The following is a 16,949-nucleotide window of genomic DNA, read 5'->3' as shown; positions in this document are numbered from 1 at the left end:
TTGTCTTAGAAAACAGAGTTTAAGCACATATTACATTCAATATGTAAATTGTCAGGTAAATGCCCAGAAATACAAAAAATGTTTCTGTTTTCACCAAAAGGTAGAAATAAAACCAGAAACTTAACAAAACATTGCTTCCCTAATATAATTCCATTATTCTAAAATAGCTATTGGGTGCTTTATTGATAAATGAGTAAACCTTTGTATTTGCTTTCTATGGCTAAATTACACTTGTTAAAATTTATTCTGTATACCTGCAATTTACCAAATGAAAGATGGGCTATTGCTTATAATTGTAAGTAAAATATTGCATCAATGCACGTCTTTGCATAGATTAACATTCCAACATTTGCATCTATTTAAAGTCATTGGACTTTCCACTGAGAATAAATTTGTGCAGATTGCCCTTTGCGTTCTGATTCTGGTTTCAGGATTCACTTGTGCTAACAAATTTACTCTCAAATGCTACGCGTTGTATTAATAGTTCAAAATGTTTCCAGCCGACAAATTGGACAGATATTTTAAGCTACGATTTGAGTGCTGTTATATCTGCACGTAAGATAAATCAAGTTCACAAGTGATAGATTTTTGGTTCTTTGCATATTGACAAACCAAAATCTTTAGGTGTACATGTATGTTGTTCTGTTATACACTAATATGTCTGTAGCCAATTTTCTATCCTTTCCTCCCCTCCTCCAATTCTTCTGCAGGAATGCATGTATGTTGGGAGACAGGAGTCCTTCCATATCTCACCCACAAGACTATTATCCACAAGCCAGCCTAGATGGCATGTGCCTGCAAGCTATGTGCTTCTGGGGAAATACCATCTTTATTATTGTCCTTGCCAGATGTACAAAGTTCCCTGTAGCTATTACTAGATATTGATCAAATGAGAGCGCTACCTAAATTTCTCAATAGTTCCCACAAAGCTCTATGGCTAATTGTAGCACATCTTGTGGCAACGTATTGGTATCAGCTGTTTCAACAGAAGTCAGGAGTTAAACCTCAATCTTTCCAGTCTGCATTGCCATGTATTTTAGAGAAAGGTAATTATTGGATGTATTTTCTTCCTTAGTTTGTAAATAAAGTATTAATACATTATCTACTCCAACAATTATCTTTACGGCTTTTGTGAAGAGTGTCGTTAGTTTAATTATATTGTCTGAAATGTTAATTAATACACTAATAACCATATGTATCACCCAACTATATTTAGCTTTGAACCCATACGCTTGTACCTTTGTAAAATTTTTGTGCTCATTGAGGATAGCTCACTTAGAGAGTCTTTTTAGGAGAATGTGGTACTTGGCCATTTCAAGCACAGAATGTTAACTTCAATTATTAGAATCTCAAGGGCAGCTTGGTTGACAATGAAATAAACTTTTCTTGCTGCTAAACCCCAAACTGACATGCCTCAGCTACACAGCATCAGTGTCACATGTTTACATTTTTTCTGTAAAGTTCCTGATTTGGACAAAAATATTAAGATAGTTTTGTGCTGTGAGCCTAAGCTTATCTTTTAGGAAACAGATTAAAGTTGGCCAAACTCACTTCACATTGGACCATAACACCTGCAGGCAGGTAATTTCTACTTGATCTGTCAAAACTTGATTTCATTCCAAAGTTGCAAGCTAATAGTCTTATATGAAATCTTAGAATGTACAATGGGGCTTTAAGAATCTGTGGGGAGAACAAGCAATTTGGATACAAATATTTTTTAGGACTATGCCTGAAAATGTAAAGTTATCTGCTTTCACTGATTAACCATCCTGTGTTATTCCAGCATACTCTTTTATTTTGTTTTAGATTTCCAAGATTTTCAGTACTTTAATTCTGTCAGGTTTTTTTTTAGCATATTTTGACTCTATTTGTCTATAGGAAAACACAAATAAAATGGCTACTTACAGTCCTCTGGATAAACACATCTTTGTGTATCTTCATCAAACACCATATTGAGTGGACAACGAGGTACACAGCCTTCCACGCTTAAGAAAAAGATTATTTCAGTACTCTTTAATTATCACATCTGCATTATACATTTATACCCAAATTATTTAGAAATATTGAGAACAGTGTTGCCCAAAGGACACCATTTTTCTATTCTACCAGTCCAAAATATTCATGAACCACTATTTTGTGTACTTTCCTTTAACCAATTTCTTAACTAAAACTGTACATTTTAACTCCAGTCATATGAATGATCCATAATGTGGCAGCATCACATTTTGAAATTTAGACCTGGATTTTTAAAATGCTGGAGAGCCTCTCCATCATTGCAGAAATGGTGGAGAAGACTAAAATCTAGAAGCCCTGCTCCTGACTACGGAACCAATCATTTTTGTGGGGGTGTGAATGGGACGGTTTGTATTTTGTGCATGCGTGTTTCACAGAGAGAACTACCCATATAAATTAATATGTGCTTCCGCTCTTGTCTGATTTTGGTGACCAGCTGTGTGAAAAATGACGTGCAGATTAGGCCTGGTAAGAACAAGTCTAAATTGCATGAGTTTTTCAGAGAGGTGGGGTATTCCTTTGGATATGGTTCAGTATACCTTTTATGGCAGTCAAGTGCATTTGAGAGTGGTCAGATGCCCTTTGGGAGTAGCCAGGTGCCCTTTGTAATTGTCAAAAGTGTACTCAAATGTGCATAAAAAGGATGCATACTTATTGGAACTGTTAAGAGGAGCTATCAAAAGTTGGGTAAAAGTAACTGAAATGAGGGGCTGTCAAAAGAGACAAAAGCAAATGTTGAAAGCAACTGGGAGGAGGAAAGTACCAAAAGTGTCAAAATCAACTATCCAGCTGTTAATTAACTTAAAACATCTGTTCTTCAAATCTTTTAAAAAACTTTTTGCAGCGTTTTTAAAAAAGTCATTACTTGCTCTTTCACTCTGTCTTTTGGCATAAGTCTGAGGGTTATCAATACTGGACTATTTGTGCTGCAATAAATGAAATAGATGGTTTTATGAATGACTGTCTTCTTTCAGAAAATAAAGTCTGCAATAGACATTTACAACTTAATTTTATTTAATCTAAGCATGGCTTCTGAGATCTGCCCATAGAGAATATCATGGCTACCTGGTAGGTGTAAGGGTAAACTGGGGGGCATTCATTGGTATGTCTTGGCATCAGGTTGGCATATGGGTTATAAAGAGCCATGGTGAGTGAGTGGAGGGCATAGGTTGATTTGAAAATTATGGTTATAGGAGTGGGGAAGGGTCACAGGTTAGGATGGTGATGGGCAGATATCATACAGGATATGAGCAGCTATGGTAGTGAGTAAATAGCATGAGATGACATGGGTTGGCATGGAGGTGGCATGACGAGTGTGTATGGGGCAAGAAGGTCTCTTTAACAAAGCTTTAGTATACCAAGGCAGGCCCACCTCAACACCTGATAGCCTCTGAACTAATTCTGGAGGTCATCTGGCCTGACTCACAGAGGGCTCTATAATCCCAAAATAAATCTAAGGACACGGTGACACAATAGTTAGCATTGCTGCCTCATAGTGCCACGGACCAGGGTTCAATTCCAGCCTTGGGTGACTGGCCCTGTGGAGTTTGCACATTCTCCCCGTATCTGTATGGATTTCATCCCAGAGACCAAAGATGTTCCAGTTAGGTGGATTGGTGATGCTAAATTGCCTTTTACTGTTCAAAGATGTGTAGATTAGATGGATTAGCCATGGTAATTGCGTGGAATTACAGGGAAAGGGCAGAGGGCAGGGCCTGGGTAAGATGCTCTTTTGGAGAGTAGGTGCAGACTCGATGGGCTGAATGACCTCCTGCTGCACTGTAGGGATTCTATGAAATCTAACAGCTCAAATGTGTGCATCCATGAGGCACTCTCAGCCAAAAGCAGCAGAAAAATGGTATTCAACCACAATGTGCCAAACCTTACTCTGAACTCGACCATTACCATCAATCTGGGGGACAAATAAAAGATGAAAATACTGGAAACACTCAGCAGGTTTGACAGGTTTTGTGGAGCTCTGATGAAAGTTAACAACCTGAAACATTAATTTTGTTTCTCTGTCCACAGATGCTGCCATGACTGTTGAGTATTTCCAGCATTTTCTGGTTTTATTTAAGCGAGAGGATCAATCCTGGTTTAGTGAGGGGCTTAGGAGAGCATGTCAGGAACAGCACAAGGTGTACCTAAAAATGAGGTGCCAACCTGGTGAAGCTACAGCACAGGAATATATATATGCTAAACAGCAGAGGCAGGATGCTAATGACAGTGTAAATGATCCCACAAAGGTTAGATCAAAGTTCTGCCTTGCATTCTCATCCAGTTCTGGATGGTGGAAAACAATTAAACAAATAATAGGGGAATAAGCTCCACAAACATCACCATTCCAGAAAAAAAAAGTTAATGTTGTGAGTCCAATGTGACATTTCTTCAGCTTGTAAGTATTTCCAGCTCTTCCTGTTTTCATTTCTGACTTCCAGCATCCACAGTATTTCACTTTTATCTCATCCTACATGCTGTGCAAGCCCAAAACATCAGTGCAAAAAGCAAGATTGAACCATTTGTCGATATCTTCAGCCACAAGTGCCAAGTCAATGATCCATATCTGCACTTCCTGAGGTCTTTAGCATCATAGATGCCAGACTTCCGCCTTTTGAATTCATTCACGTGATATTGAGAAACGGCTGAACACATTGGATACAGCAAAAGTTATGGCTCCTGACAATATCCTAGATGTAGTCTCATAGCATGAAGTTTCACAGCACCAGGTCAAAATGAGCAATGAAACCTCCTGTTACCATGTATTCCTTCAGCTGATGGATCAATAATCCTCCATGTTGAAAACTATTTGGAGGAAGCATTGAGGGTGTCAAGGGCACAACATGTACTCTAGATGGGGACTTCAGTGTCCATTACCAAGAATGGCTTGGTAGCACCACTACTGACTCAGCTAGCCAAGTCCTGAAGGGCATTGCTGCTCGGCCGATGGCGAGGGAACCAACAAGAGGGAAAAACATACTGAACCTCATCCTCACTAATCTGCTTGCCGTAGATACATCTGTCCATGACTGTGCCGATAGGAGTAATCACTGCAGTCCTGATGGGGACAAAGCCGCTCTTCACATTGAGAATACCGTCTATTGTGTTGAGTGGCACCACCACTGCGCCAAATGGGGTAGATTTTGAATAGAACCAACAACCCAAGATTGGGCATCCATGAAGTGCTGTGGGCCATCAGCAGCAACAGAATTGTACTCAAACAATCTGTAACCTCATGGTCCAGCACATTTACCATTACCATCAAGCCAGGGGATCCACCCTCTTCAATGACGGGTGCAGAGTGGCGCCAGACATACCAAAAAAAGAGGTATCAACCTGGTGAAGTCACAACTGAGAGGACTACCTGTGTGCTAAACAGTGTATAGACAAAACTAAGTGATCCCATAACCAACGGATCAGAATTAAGCTCTACAGTCCTGCCACGTCCATTTATGTGTGAATGGTGGTGGACAATTAAACAACTCACTGGAGGAGGAGGCTCCACAAATATTCTCATTCTTAATGAAGGGGGAGCCCAGCACAAAAGGTTAGGTTGAAGCGTTTGTAACAATCGTCAGCCAGAAGTGCTGAGTGAATGACCCATCTCAGCTTCTTTCAGAGGTCCCTAGCATCACAGATGCCAGTCTTTAATTAATTCAATTCACTTGAAATTAAGAAGCAGCTGAAGGAAATTGATACTTCAAAGGCTATAGGTTCTGACAATATTCTGGCAATAGTAATGAAGACTTGTGCTCCGGAACTTGACGCATTCCTAATCAAGCTGTTTAAGTATAGCTACAGTGCTGGCATCTACCCAGAAATATAGAAATTGCCCAGGTATGTCCTATACTAAAAAAGCAGGACAAATCCAAATGGGACAGCTACCACCCTTTCAGTCTCTTCTTGATCATCAGTAAGGTGATGAAAGGGGTTTCGCAGACATTCCCTAATCTTTTGATCATATATATGCCATACATAAATCCTCGGAACTAAATCTAGCGCTGACACATTCCTTCTTTGTTGATCCAGAAAGTATTCCCCACAATATAGAAATCCCAGTATAAATATTGGGCAAACCTGCGAACTAAATTCTGAAAACTCAATGTTCTACAGTTCTTTTAATCTAACTCCTTGTAGAGTATTTGAGTTTTCAGGTGTAGAACAACACACTGCAATGTCAAGGACAATCTTAACTGATTCAAGGGATGGCACCACTGAGACTAACATTTTGTGAAAGTCCAATGTGAAAGCTTTTCCTCAAGTTGCCTCTGTTTTTTTTTGCTAATCATGTTAAATCTAGGTCAATACACAAAGGACATAGATTTAAGGTGATGGACAAAAGAATCTGAGATGACATGAGATAAAACTTTTTTACGTAACAACTGGGTAGGATCTGGAATGCTCTACCAATATCTGCCTTCAGAAGGGACTTTGATGAATGCTTGCAGAGGTATGCAAAAATTGTGGGGAATAAGATAAACTGGATTGCTGTTCAAAGAAGCTAGCATAGACAAGATGGGTCGAAAGACCTTGACTGTGCTTTATATGATGAATCTACTCTATGATGAAAAGGGAGTGCCACAAGGCACTAAAATACATCTTTTAAAATTTTGTGCAGAACTCCTGCACAACTTTTTGAAGACTGAAGAAACATGCGCTGAAAATCTCCATCATTAGTTACAACTGAAATACTCTGGTGCCACTGAAACTGAAAGGTGGGTTTCTGTGGGGGAGGAGGGGCTTTGTGGGGGTGGGGTTTCTAGGAAGTGGGGGGAGGTTCCATAATGATAATGGGTTATTTTATTCTATTATTATATTTTTGACATTGGGTGTCCCCATATGTATGTCAAGAGCTGAGGTTGTTGGCAGGAGCCCACCCCACCATCATGACATGATGGGTCCCGCCTCCTTGATTATTTAGACCAAATGTTAAAAGATATGATGGAAAAATCCAGCAGAGGAGCTGGTGAGCAACACCTTGTTTTTCCCATCTGAGTTCTGACACTTAATCAAAAAATTAGAAAGCTTTGCTCCACTTGCATGTATCCTTTGTGTGATTGCATAACAGTTTAAGTCTGAAAGGAAAATAACACACTTAAAAAAACAAGGTTCGATCCCTGATCTATTGATGGTCATTCAGCCAATTCAACAGTGAAAGCAGTATAATTTACCCCTGAGCTAAAGGGAAAGAAAATTCACTAAAAGTTCATGCACCTGATCAACATCCTAACAGAAAGACCATATGGGAAAGCACCAGGAGCCAGGTTTAATTCCAGCCTTGAGTAACAGTCTGTGTGAAGTTTGCACATTCTCCCTGTGTCTACACGAGTTTTCTCTGGGTGCTCTAGTTTCCTTCCACAGTCCAAAATGTGCATTTTAGGCGGGTTGGCCATGCTAAAATTGTCCCTTAGTGTCCCAAGATGCGTTGATTAGGAGGATTAGTGGGTCAAATACGTGGGGCTACGGGGATAGGGCTTGGGTGGAAGGTCGTTGAGGACTCAATGCACTGAGTGGCCTCCTTCTGCACTGTGTGGATTCTATATTAGGTGAGGATAAAAAGGGTTCAGCTGTGCATCTCTCCATGTTTGAATAACTAACCAAACGCTAACTATATAGGCTCAGATATGAGGGGTTTAAATGTATCAATGAATGTTGAATTGTGCTGGGTGCTGCTGACAGTTGGGGAACTGAATGCCTACACAACTGAACACTTGTAGGGGAGGAGAGGAAAAAAATTAGAGGGTAATTTATATTAAGGCTAGAATCCTGAGTTTGAAAGTTCTAGTCAAAACTATTTTGTGTAAACTTTCTCAATGGATTCCAACTTATTTAGTAATAAAAGTTGGGGATTTCTTTTTGTAGATGTATAACAAGAGGCACATGTTAGGGATATTAAAAGCTGAAATAGTCTCTCAGTTGTCAAAAGCTTACATTACTCAGTGAGAGCCCAGAATAGCCAAAGAAATAGTGATATGAGGATGAAATGTTGTGAATGTGCACAGATGTATGTGGACCATGGGTCTGACACTCCAAAAAAAAACTGATACTTAAATTCTTAGACATAGCACATGCATACACAGCATGCCTAAGGATTTGTATATCGTTTTTGATAGATGGAAGAATGGACCTCACATGGAGATTAATGTTGATGGATACTTTTGATTGAGAAGGGAAAAACATTAATATTATTTTGTGTTTATTGAACAATATGATGGTGGCATAAACAATGTAACAAAATTCAGGAAGTTTATACAGCTGTGTTATTTCTCAGACATTTTTCCAAACTATTAAACTGAAAAGACGCGATTTGAGACTGAAGTTGTTTTAAATCTGCAAAGATGTTAATTGATAAAAGCAGAGAAGAGCTTACACAGGATTTTATGACCCTGCTCACTCCAAAAGTGTAAAATCCTGCCCAAGGTCAATGGACCTTTCCACTGTCCGCCCCTTGCTTGCTCCGATTCCCGTGGTGGGCGGGACAGTAATATTCTGGCTCAACATATAGCATTTCAGATTATTGAAATCATAATTCGATACAAAAAAATACTTTTCAGCTATGATTTAAACGTGCTGAAAGTTTAATCATTTTACTGAAAATTAACAACTGAGATTTGAGCAAAAAAAACTCTTACCTTCACAGTTGAATTTTTACATTTTACATTTTCCACAGTTAACATGTAATTTGCAATACCCATTTGTAGCTAAATGTTGGATCTGTTCTAAATTCATACGTTCAAAATTTCAAAAGCCATAACAGCAAACTTGTACCCTTTTGACTTAATCGTCTTTTTGTCTGTCACTTAATAAACAATACTTTGAGGAAAGCTTGAAGCCCTGAAGCTGCCACCAAGAGCTGGCGTTCAGCTCTACAGAATGAGTTATATAGTTAAATTATTCTCAGTTGTACAGTGAATATTCTCAAAACAGTCATTTGAATTGGATGTGTCCTAATCTGAGGTGGCAGGAATTGAGGGGTGAAAATGAGGGATGAAAATTCATAGTGTAAATCTCCCAGTGACTGATCATAAAGTGAGAGCATTGGCACATCTGTCTGCTTTGTAGGGTGAAAATAGTAAATGACACATGAAAATTCAAAAAGGGAAGGAAGATAAATCTTCTAGTCAGGAATTCAGATAAGCCATCATCACTTTGAAAGACCACATTACACTGAGTATGTTGTACATGATGTATGCATTCTGTCCACAAGGTTTAGCTTTCTGCATCGGGAATTTCAGTTATACATTTTATGATCGCATTTAATATTGAAAAGGAAATGGAAAAGATATAAGCACTTTGCCATCATATAGTTGATCAACCAACATAGTCATTTAAAATGTACTAGAACCAGAACAAAGAACAAAGAAAATTACAGGACAGGAACAGGCCCTTCAGTCTTCCAAGCCTGCAGTGACCATGCTGCCCATCTGAACTAAAACCCCCTACCCTTCCGGGGACCACATCCCTCTATTCCCATCCTATTCATGTATTTGTCCAAACGCCCCTTAAAACTCACTATCGTATCTACTTCCACTACCTTCCCCGGCAATGAGTTCCAGGCACCCACCACCCTCTATATAAAGAATTTGCCTCGTGCATTTCCTTAAAACCTTGCCCCTCGCACCTTAAACCTATGCCTCCTAGTAATTGACACATTCACCCTGGCAAAAAGCTTCTGACTATTCACTCTGTCCATGCCCCTCAAAATTTTGTAGACTTCTATCAGATCACCCCTCAACCTCTGTGTTCCAATGAGAACAAACCAAGCTTCTCCAACCTCTCCTCATAGCTAATGCCCTCCATACCAGGCAACATCCTGGTACATCCCAGACTTATCATCCACCAAGTCTTTCTCTCTGGTGAATACTGACTCAAAGTTATTTACTGCCTCGCCCATTTCCTCTGGTTCCACGCATAAATTCCATCACATGTCCTTGAATGAGCCAACCTTCTTCCTGGCTACCCTTTTGCTCTTAAATATGTATAAAAAGCTTTGGGAATTTCCTTAATCCTGCTGGCCATTGACATATTGTTGCCTCTTTTAGCAATCCTAACTCCTTGCTTAAGTTTCTTTCTACTTTCCTTGTATTCCACACTTGCTTTGTGTGTTCCCAACCTCCTTGCATGGACAAAAGGTTCCTTTTTCATTTTGACTAGGCTCATAATATCTCTCGTCATCCAACGTATCCGAAACTTCCCATACTTATCCTTCATCCTCACAGGAACGTGCCGGTCCTGAATTCCTATCAACTTATATGTGAAAGCCTCCCACATGCCAGATGTTGATTTGCCCTCAAACATCTGCTCCCCATCTACTTTCTTTAGTTCCTGCTTAATATTGTAATTAGCCTTCACCCATTTAGCACCTTCACCTGAGGACTACATTTATCTTTATCCATCAGTACCTTAAAGCTTATTGAACCAGTCACTCTTGAAAGAAATTTAGTCACTATTTTCTCAGTCAGTAATATTTCTAATTTTCTAATTTTCAACACAAGATTAAGGAAAAAATGCACACAAACAATTTGTAAGGACAACTGTTCTTCATTTAAAATTCTCAGGTTTGTCACAAAAAGCGTGAATTATATAGATATTTTCTAAACTAGCCAGTGGAATTTTATCCAAGTGTACGTGTAGTATCACATGTGCAATGTCATCCCTTTTAAAAAATACTTTATGCGTCAATGTTTCAATGAAGTTGCATCAAATGTGAATTATTTAATGGCCCATGAACCACTCACTCCGAGTTGTACTACTGTTTCACTGCATTTTCATATAATATGATTGTGTATTACAAAGATGAAAAAATACTGTTCAATGTTTATAATGGAATTAATTTAGATACTCAGTGAAGCTGGAAAATATGGATATACAACTGAAGTTATAGGAATTTTATTTCACATATGTTTTTTTGTGAATCGCAAATCTGTTGAGACCAAGAGGTGAGCATTTCAAACTAATCTTGCATCTGTAAAGCAGGGTTTTGTTCAATATGAAAAAATCTGCACTGTTGGATATTTGATCTCTCTGGTTCTACATTCCCATTCGTGTGTGAATAATCGTTTTTCTTTCAAATCTACAAAATGCAGTTGTGACAAACTGATATGTCTTTTCAGACAGCGAATGTGTTCGCAGTTGACTCAATTTTCTGATCTTACTAGTCAATTGAACAGTATCAGATCTATATTATAGTGCAAAATTTGCATGACTCATTTTCTAAGTACTAATCTTCAGGCCAATCAATGGACAATGCTCTTGTGTGAAACCAGTTACTGTGTGGAGTGCCTTGCCCCATGATGGTTCTTCCCATATTATGGGGAAAATTTTAGTTTTTCTTTACCAGCATGAAACAGCATTCCTTAAGATGTCATTGCACAACAGTTAATGAGCAAAGCTTGCATATTATAACTCCATGGCACAGCATGCTGTTACCAAAGTACATTTCACTCTGAATCACAAGAAATGTTTAAAAAATCTAAAAAAAACTTCCACTCTCTAAAGCACTTTATTATTGTCACTGAAATATTTTAAATTCATTCATCAGCAGCCTGGCAGGTCGCAGAGGTTCACATTCTGTTAATATATTCCCTTAGTGTACATATACCTTGGTAGTGCTTGACAAATCTTGCCTGTGGGATCTCTGCAGGTTCTGCTGCAAGGGCTGGTGCAAGTCTCATATTGCCACTCACACATAGAATGAGCTGGAGACAATACCTCTGCATCTGTGTAATACACAAGTAAATTTGTATTTCATTCAGAAGCCATTATGATGTATACATTTTATTTATAAAATACCTGTAACAGCAATCTAAAATAACACCCAGTCTGCTTTTGATGCTTACCACACATGAAGCTTTATCCTCAAATTCCTGTGCATCTTTATTTCAAGTACAAAAGACAAAGACAATGATTTGTAATGTACAGGAATCTTCCCAACAGCAGAAAACACTTCAGTCAGACTGTCTGGAGCCTCTCAAGTGACCTTTACATTCATAAAATAGACATTGCATTGTGACATCTTTATGCTTTGTCCCTTGCCTCACAATATTAGATTACTTTATTGCATTATGCATCTCTCTTGCTCTACTACACATATTGCCTCCTGCTTATCTCTGTCTCAACCTGTGCCCCCTGCCCCCCACCAACTCCACTCCATCTTTCAATGTTAGCCCCTTCTCTCATTACAGTGCCATTGACAGCAGAGCCTTGAGGTATTTTGGCCCACCCTTCCCTTCAGCCCAAAAATCTCCTTTCACTATGAAGGAGTTTGATGGGAGAGTCATAGACCAGAATCTTATGACATTCACGACATGAAAACGGGAGTAAATCTGCTGGTTTCTTCAGCAGGACTTTCAAAATGAATTACCCACACTCTGTGTACTGCAGAGTGCACCAGCGTGAATCAGTTCAAAAATCAGGGGGCTGGGCCAATTCCCACTGGAGCAGCTGGCAGCATAGCACTGAGTGGGCCACTGCACATGTGCCAATCTGTCAGTGCAGGATCGGCACATGCGCAGTAGCCTGCATTGCTGGTCTTCCAATTGCTAGCCAGCTCAATCGCCATCTGTGTGAACCCCTGCTCCCACTTCAGTCTGATCGCTGACCCCTGAATGTGTCCAGGCCACCCTCGACCCCCCCACCTCCACCCCCAGCCCACCTGATCTCCTCCTCCCCCACCCCGGAAGCTCCAACCCTCACCACAGCCCTGGCCCCTCCCCTAGCAGGCTGACACCCCTTTCCTTCCCAACCCCAATGCCCAGCACAGATCGTTGGCTGGCCTTTGACACTCAGCCGAAATGCAGAGTAGCAGCAGGACCCCATATCCCAATCAATCACTTCCAGAGTCCCCATCCCCATTAGGCCCTACCACCTTAGCACTGCCCGATGCTTGGTGAGCAGTGCCAAGGTATCCCTGGGCACTGACAAGGTGGCAATGTCCAGGCAACACCCCCCCCCGCACCTAACTTCGTGAGGGTCATTGATTGCCCCCACCCCCCTCTTCACTCCACTGCAGTCAGGCTGCCGGCTCTCCACAACTGCGGAACTATACTAAATCCGGCTGGAGTGAAATACTCCTCATGAGGAGGAGAGGTAGCATGCCTGGAGATTTCAGTCCTGGGCCCGCTAATCATATTTAAATAGGTTTAAAAAGGTGATTTGAATAAATTATGCAGCATCGCGCCAGAAATTGGCATGGAGCTGATGGCGCCAGAAATCCAGCTGCCAGAGGCATGCAGAGGCTGTGGCACCCAGCGGGGAACCCACAAAATGGCCTCTGCGTGAGTGTTTCGGCCCGCTGCTTTACAAAAGCAGTGAAGCAGGCTGGAAGAATTGCCCCCAGATGTTTCTAGTTGTGGAGTCCAAATCTGTGGATCATAACTACATGATAGCTAACAAATAATAAACTAATAAATAAACTATGAAAAAATGCAGGAGTAATTCCTTTGCCCAGAGAATAGCTTGAATGTTGATACTAGATGAAGTAATGGAGATGGATAGCATAGATGTTCTAATACAACTGGGTGATCCTCAGTCGTCCAGTGGCTATGAGCTCCATGACCCTGCCTGTGACTGCCTCTTCCCAAGAGCCAAACTTTGATTTAGTACCTGAGGTACTAGCTGATTTAGTGATGATGACAGATAATGATGATAAAAGGTTCAGGACTAGCAGGAAGGTGAAAGAGCACAGGTGCTCTCAGAGGCAAAGTAGAATTGCAGGTGTATGATCTGGAGTGACCATCACGTCACCTTCTTCCTGGTTAGTTGCCACACTCCACGGTATCAACTGGCATCTTCACATTGAATGGCAGACCACTATTTGCACATCACCCCTCCATTCCACCTCATCCATCTTCCAGGATATAGAGATGACAATACAGCCCCTTAGTGAGGGACATTTGTGCAAGCAGAGGCTGGTTAATTTTGGGCAGGCATGCAGCTCCCTCTGAAAAAACTGAACTGTGCCACAGACTAAAGCTTACAGAAAAGATGTATGCCTTTGCTGGAAGCTTTGCAGCACAGAGCAATGTTGCCAGTATTTTAAAAAAAAGCCCTGTCAAAATGCTTTGTTGACCTGTACAAAAGGTCCAATATTATAAATGTGATCGCATGGGAAAAGAACGAGGGCAGATTGAACATAAGAACTAGGAGCAGGAGTAGACCATCAGGTCCCTCAAGCCTGCTCCGCCATTCAATAAGATCATGGCTGATCGTTTTGTGGACTCAGCTCCACTGACCCGATTGCTCACCATAACCCTTAATTTCTTTACTGTTCAAAAATGTACTAATCTTTGCCTTGAAAACATTCAATAAGGTAGCCTCAACCGCTTCACCGGGCAGGGAATTCCACAGATTCACAACCCTTTTTGTGAAGAAGTTCCTCCTCAACTCAGTCCTAAATCTGCTCCCCCTTATTTTGAGGCCAAGCCCCTTGGTTCTAGTTTCACTAAGTGGCGTTTGCTACCAAATAAACCTGTTGGACTTTAACCTCATGTTGTGAGACTTCTTACTGTAGTTTCACCCGCCAGTGGAAACAATATCCCTGCATCTATCTTATCTATTCCCTTCATAATCTTATATATTTTTATAAGATCTCTCCTCGTTCTTCGAATTCCAATGAGTATAGTCCCAGTCTACTCAGTCTCTCCTCATAAGCCAACCCTCTCAACTCTGGAACCAACCTAATGAATCTTCTCTGCCCTCCTTCCAGTGCCAGTATATTATTTCTCAAGTAAGGAGACCAAAACTATATACAGTACTCCAGGTGTGGCCTCACTAGCACGTTACACAGCTGCAACATAACCTCGCTGTTTTTAAACTCCATCCCTCTAGCAAATTCTATTTGCCTTCTCAATTACCTGCTGCACCTGCAAACCAATTTCTTGTGATTCTTACACAAGGACACCCAGGTCCCTCTGCACAGAACCATGCTGCAATTTTTCACCTTTTAAATAATAGTCCATTTTGCTGTTATTCCTACCAAAATAGATGACCTCAGATTTATCAACGTTGTACTCCATCTGCCAGACCCGTGCCTCCTTACTTAGACTATCTATATCACTTTGCAGACTTTCAGCGTCCTCCGCACACTTTGCTCTGCCACTCACCTTAGTATCATCTGTGAACTTTGACAAACCTATGTAAATCTTAAACAACTGTGATCCCAACACTGATCCCTGAGGCACACCACTACTCACTGATCGCCAACCAGAAAAATATTCATTTACCCCCACTCCTTGCTTTCTATTCGTTAACCAATCCTCAACCATGCTCATACAATATCTGTAACACTGTGCACTTTTACCTTATGCAGAAGTCTTTGGTGCAGCACCTTATCAAATGCCTTCTGAAAATCCAGGTACACCATATCCACAGGTTCCCCATTGTCCACTGCGCATGTAATGTTCTTAAAGATTTCCACCAAATTAGTTAAACATGACCTGCCCTTCATGAACCATGCTGTGTTTTTCCAATGGGACAATTTATATCCAGATGTTTTGCTATTCCTTGATGATGATTAAAACATTTTTCCTACTACAGAAGTTAAGCTAACTGGCCTACAGTTATCCATCTTTTGTCTACCTCTTTTTTTAAACAGTGGCGTCACATTTCTTGTTTTCCAATCTGTGGGAACCACCCCAGAATCAGCAAATTTTGGTAAATTACCACAAGTGCATTTGTTATTTTCCACGCCATTTCTTTTAGTACTCTGGGATGCATTCCATCAGGGCCTGGAGACTTGTCTACTTTTAGCCGAATTAGCTTGTCTAACACTACCTCTTTCGTGATAATAATAGTTTCTAGGTCCTCACCTGCCATAGCCTTCCTGTCATCAATTTTTAGCATGTTATTTGTATCTTCCACTGTGAAGACTGACACAAAATACCTCTTCAATGCCTCAGCCATTTTCTCATTTCCAGTTATTACATCCCCCTTCTTATCCTTTAAAAGAGCAATGTTTACTTTAGCCACTCTTCTTTGTTTTATATATCTGTAGAAGCTTTTGCTATCCGTTTCTATACTCTGAACTAGTTTACTCTCATAATCCATCTTACTTTTCCTTATAGCTTTTTTATAGCTAGCATCTTCCAGGCAGAGCAAGAGTGCATCAGCCTTCATGGAGCATCGACTGACAGTCTGAACAATGAAATCTTTGATGTGACATGGGCTGTCTGCCAACTCAATTTCTAACTAATAGTGGTGCATCTGATCCTTGTGACTCGTAACCTCAGCTATGCCCCTCCCTTATCAGCTGTGGGGTTATCAATGAAGAGAGATCAAAGAGGTGTGCCAGGAGCTTTCGCTCAGTGAATCCTGAAAGAGAGAAAGCCCTAATGAAAGTGGCAAACCCTGTAAGAGAAAGGAGTTCGGAGAGGAAGGGCAAAAGCTCATGATGTAGGAAACATATTAGATTGAGTGCATTGTTAGTGTTGAACAGCACCATGAAGAACTTCAGCCAAGATACCTGGTCCTGGGGCACTCACTGAGGTCACACCTTTGAAACCCATCACCACCCCCCCAACTCCAAGTGATTTGCATAATCCCCTGTGCAACTTGGAGTAAAGTTGAGAAGGGCACTTATCTCCTTGCTCCCCCTTAAATTTCATGGAGCCAGGTCACCACTTCTCAGGACCTGCACCAAATCACGCCCGCATAATTTTCAGCTGGGGAGGTGAGCGCATCATGTGAGGCTGTTGAATTGTGCTTCCAGACTGCTAGTAACATTACAATGAGGGATTTTGCATATTTATCGGATTCCCACCCACTCTGGCAGGCTGGGAACATTGTGACTGGTTTGACACCTAATGGGAATCCCATTTTAGGCCCAATGCCCAATTCAACAGAACATTGGGATTTCCGCCGGGAGCTAGCAAGCCAGGTGAATCCCGAGTCATGTCTTTTGATAAGCTGTTCAGAATTAGACAGCTCCAGTAGAAATGCCA

At 40.8% G+C, this 16,949-nt stretch overlaps 1 protein-coding gene across 1 annotated transcript in view; it reads right to left on the bottom strand.

Moving 5' to 3' along the window:
• Positions 1-16,949, bottom strand: part of otog (otogelin) — a 248,022-nt gene that overhangs the window by 60,164 nt on the left and 170,909 nt on the right. The window contains exons 34-35 of the mRNA XM_080189956.1: positions 11,612-11,729; positions 1,906-1,985 (exon numbers count right to left, since the gene is read on the bottom strand). Of these exons, the coding sequence (XP_080046082.1) occupies positions 1,906-1,985; positions 11,612-11,729 (198 nt within the window). The remainder of the gene's footprint in view (positions 1-1,905; positions 1,986-11,611; positions 11,730-16,949) is intronic.

The sequence above is a fragment of the Carcharhinus amblyrhynchos genome, chromosome 6 (assembly GCF_965287045.1).
Source record: "Carcharhinus amblyrhynchos chromosome 6, sCarAmb.v2.hapA, whole genome shotgun sequence".
NCBI classification, from domain to species: domain Eukaryota; kingdom Metazoa; phylum Chordata; class Chondrichthyes; order Carcharhiniformes; family Carcharhinidae; genus Carcharhinus; species Carcharhinus amblyrhynchos.
This window is presented reverse-complemented; position numbering and strand designations above follow the sequence as displayed.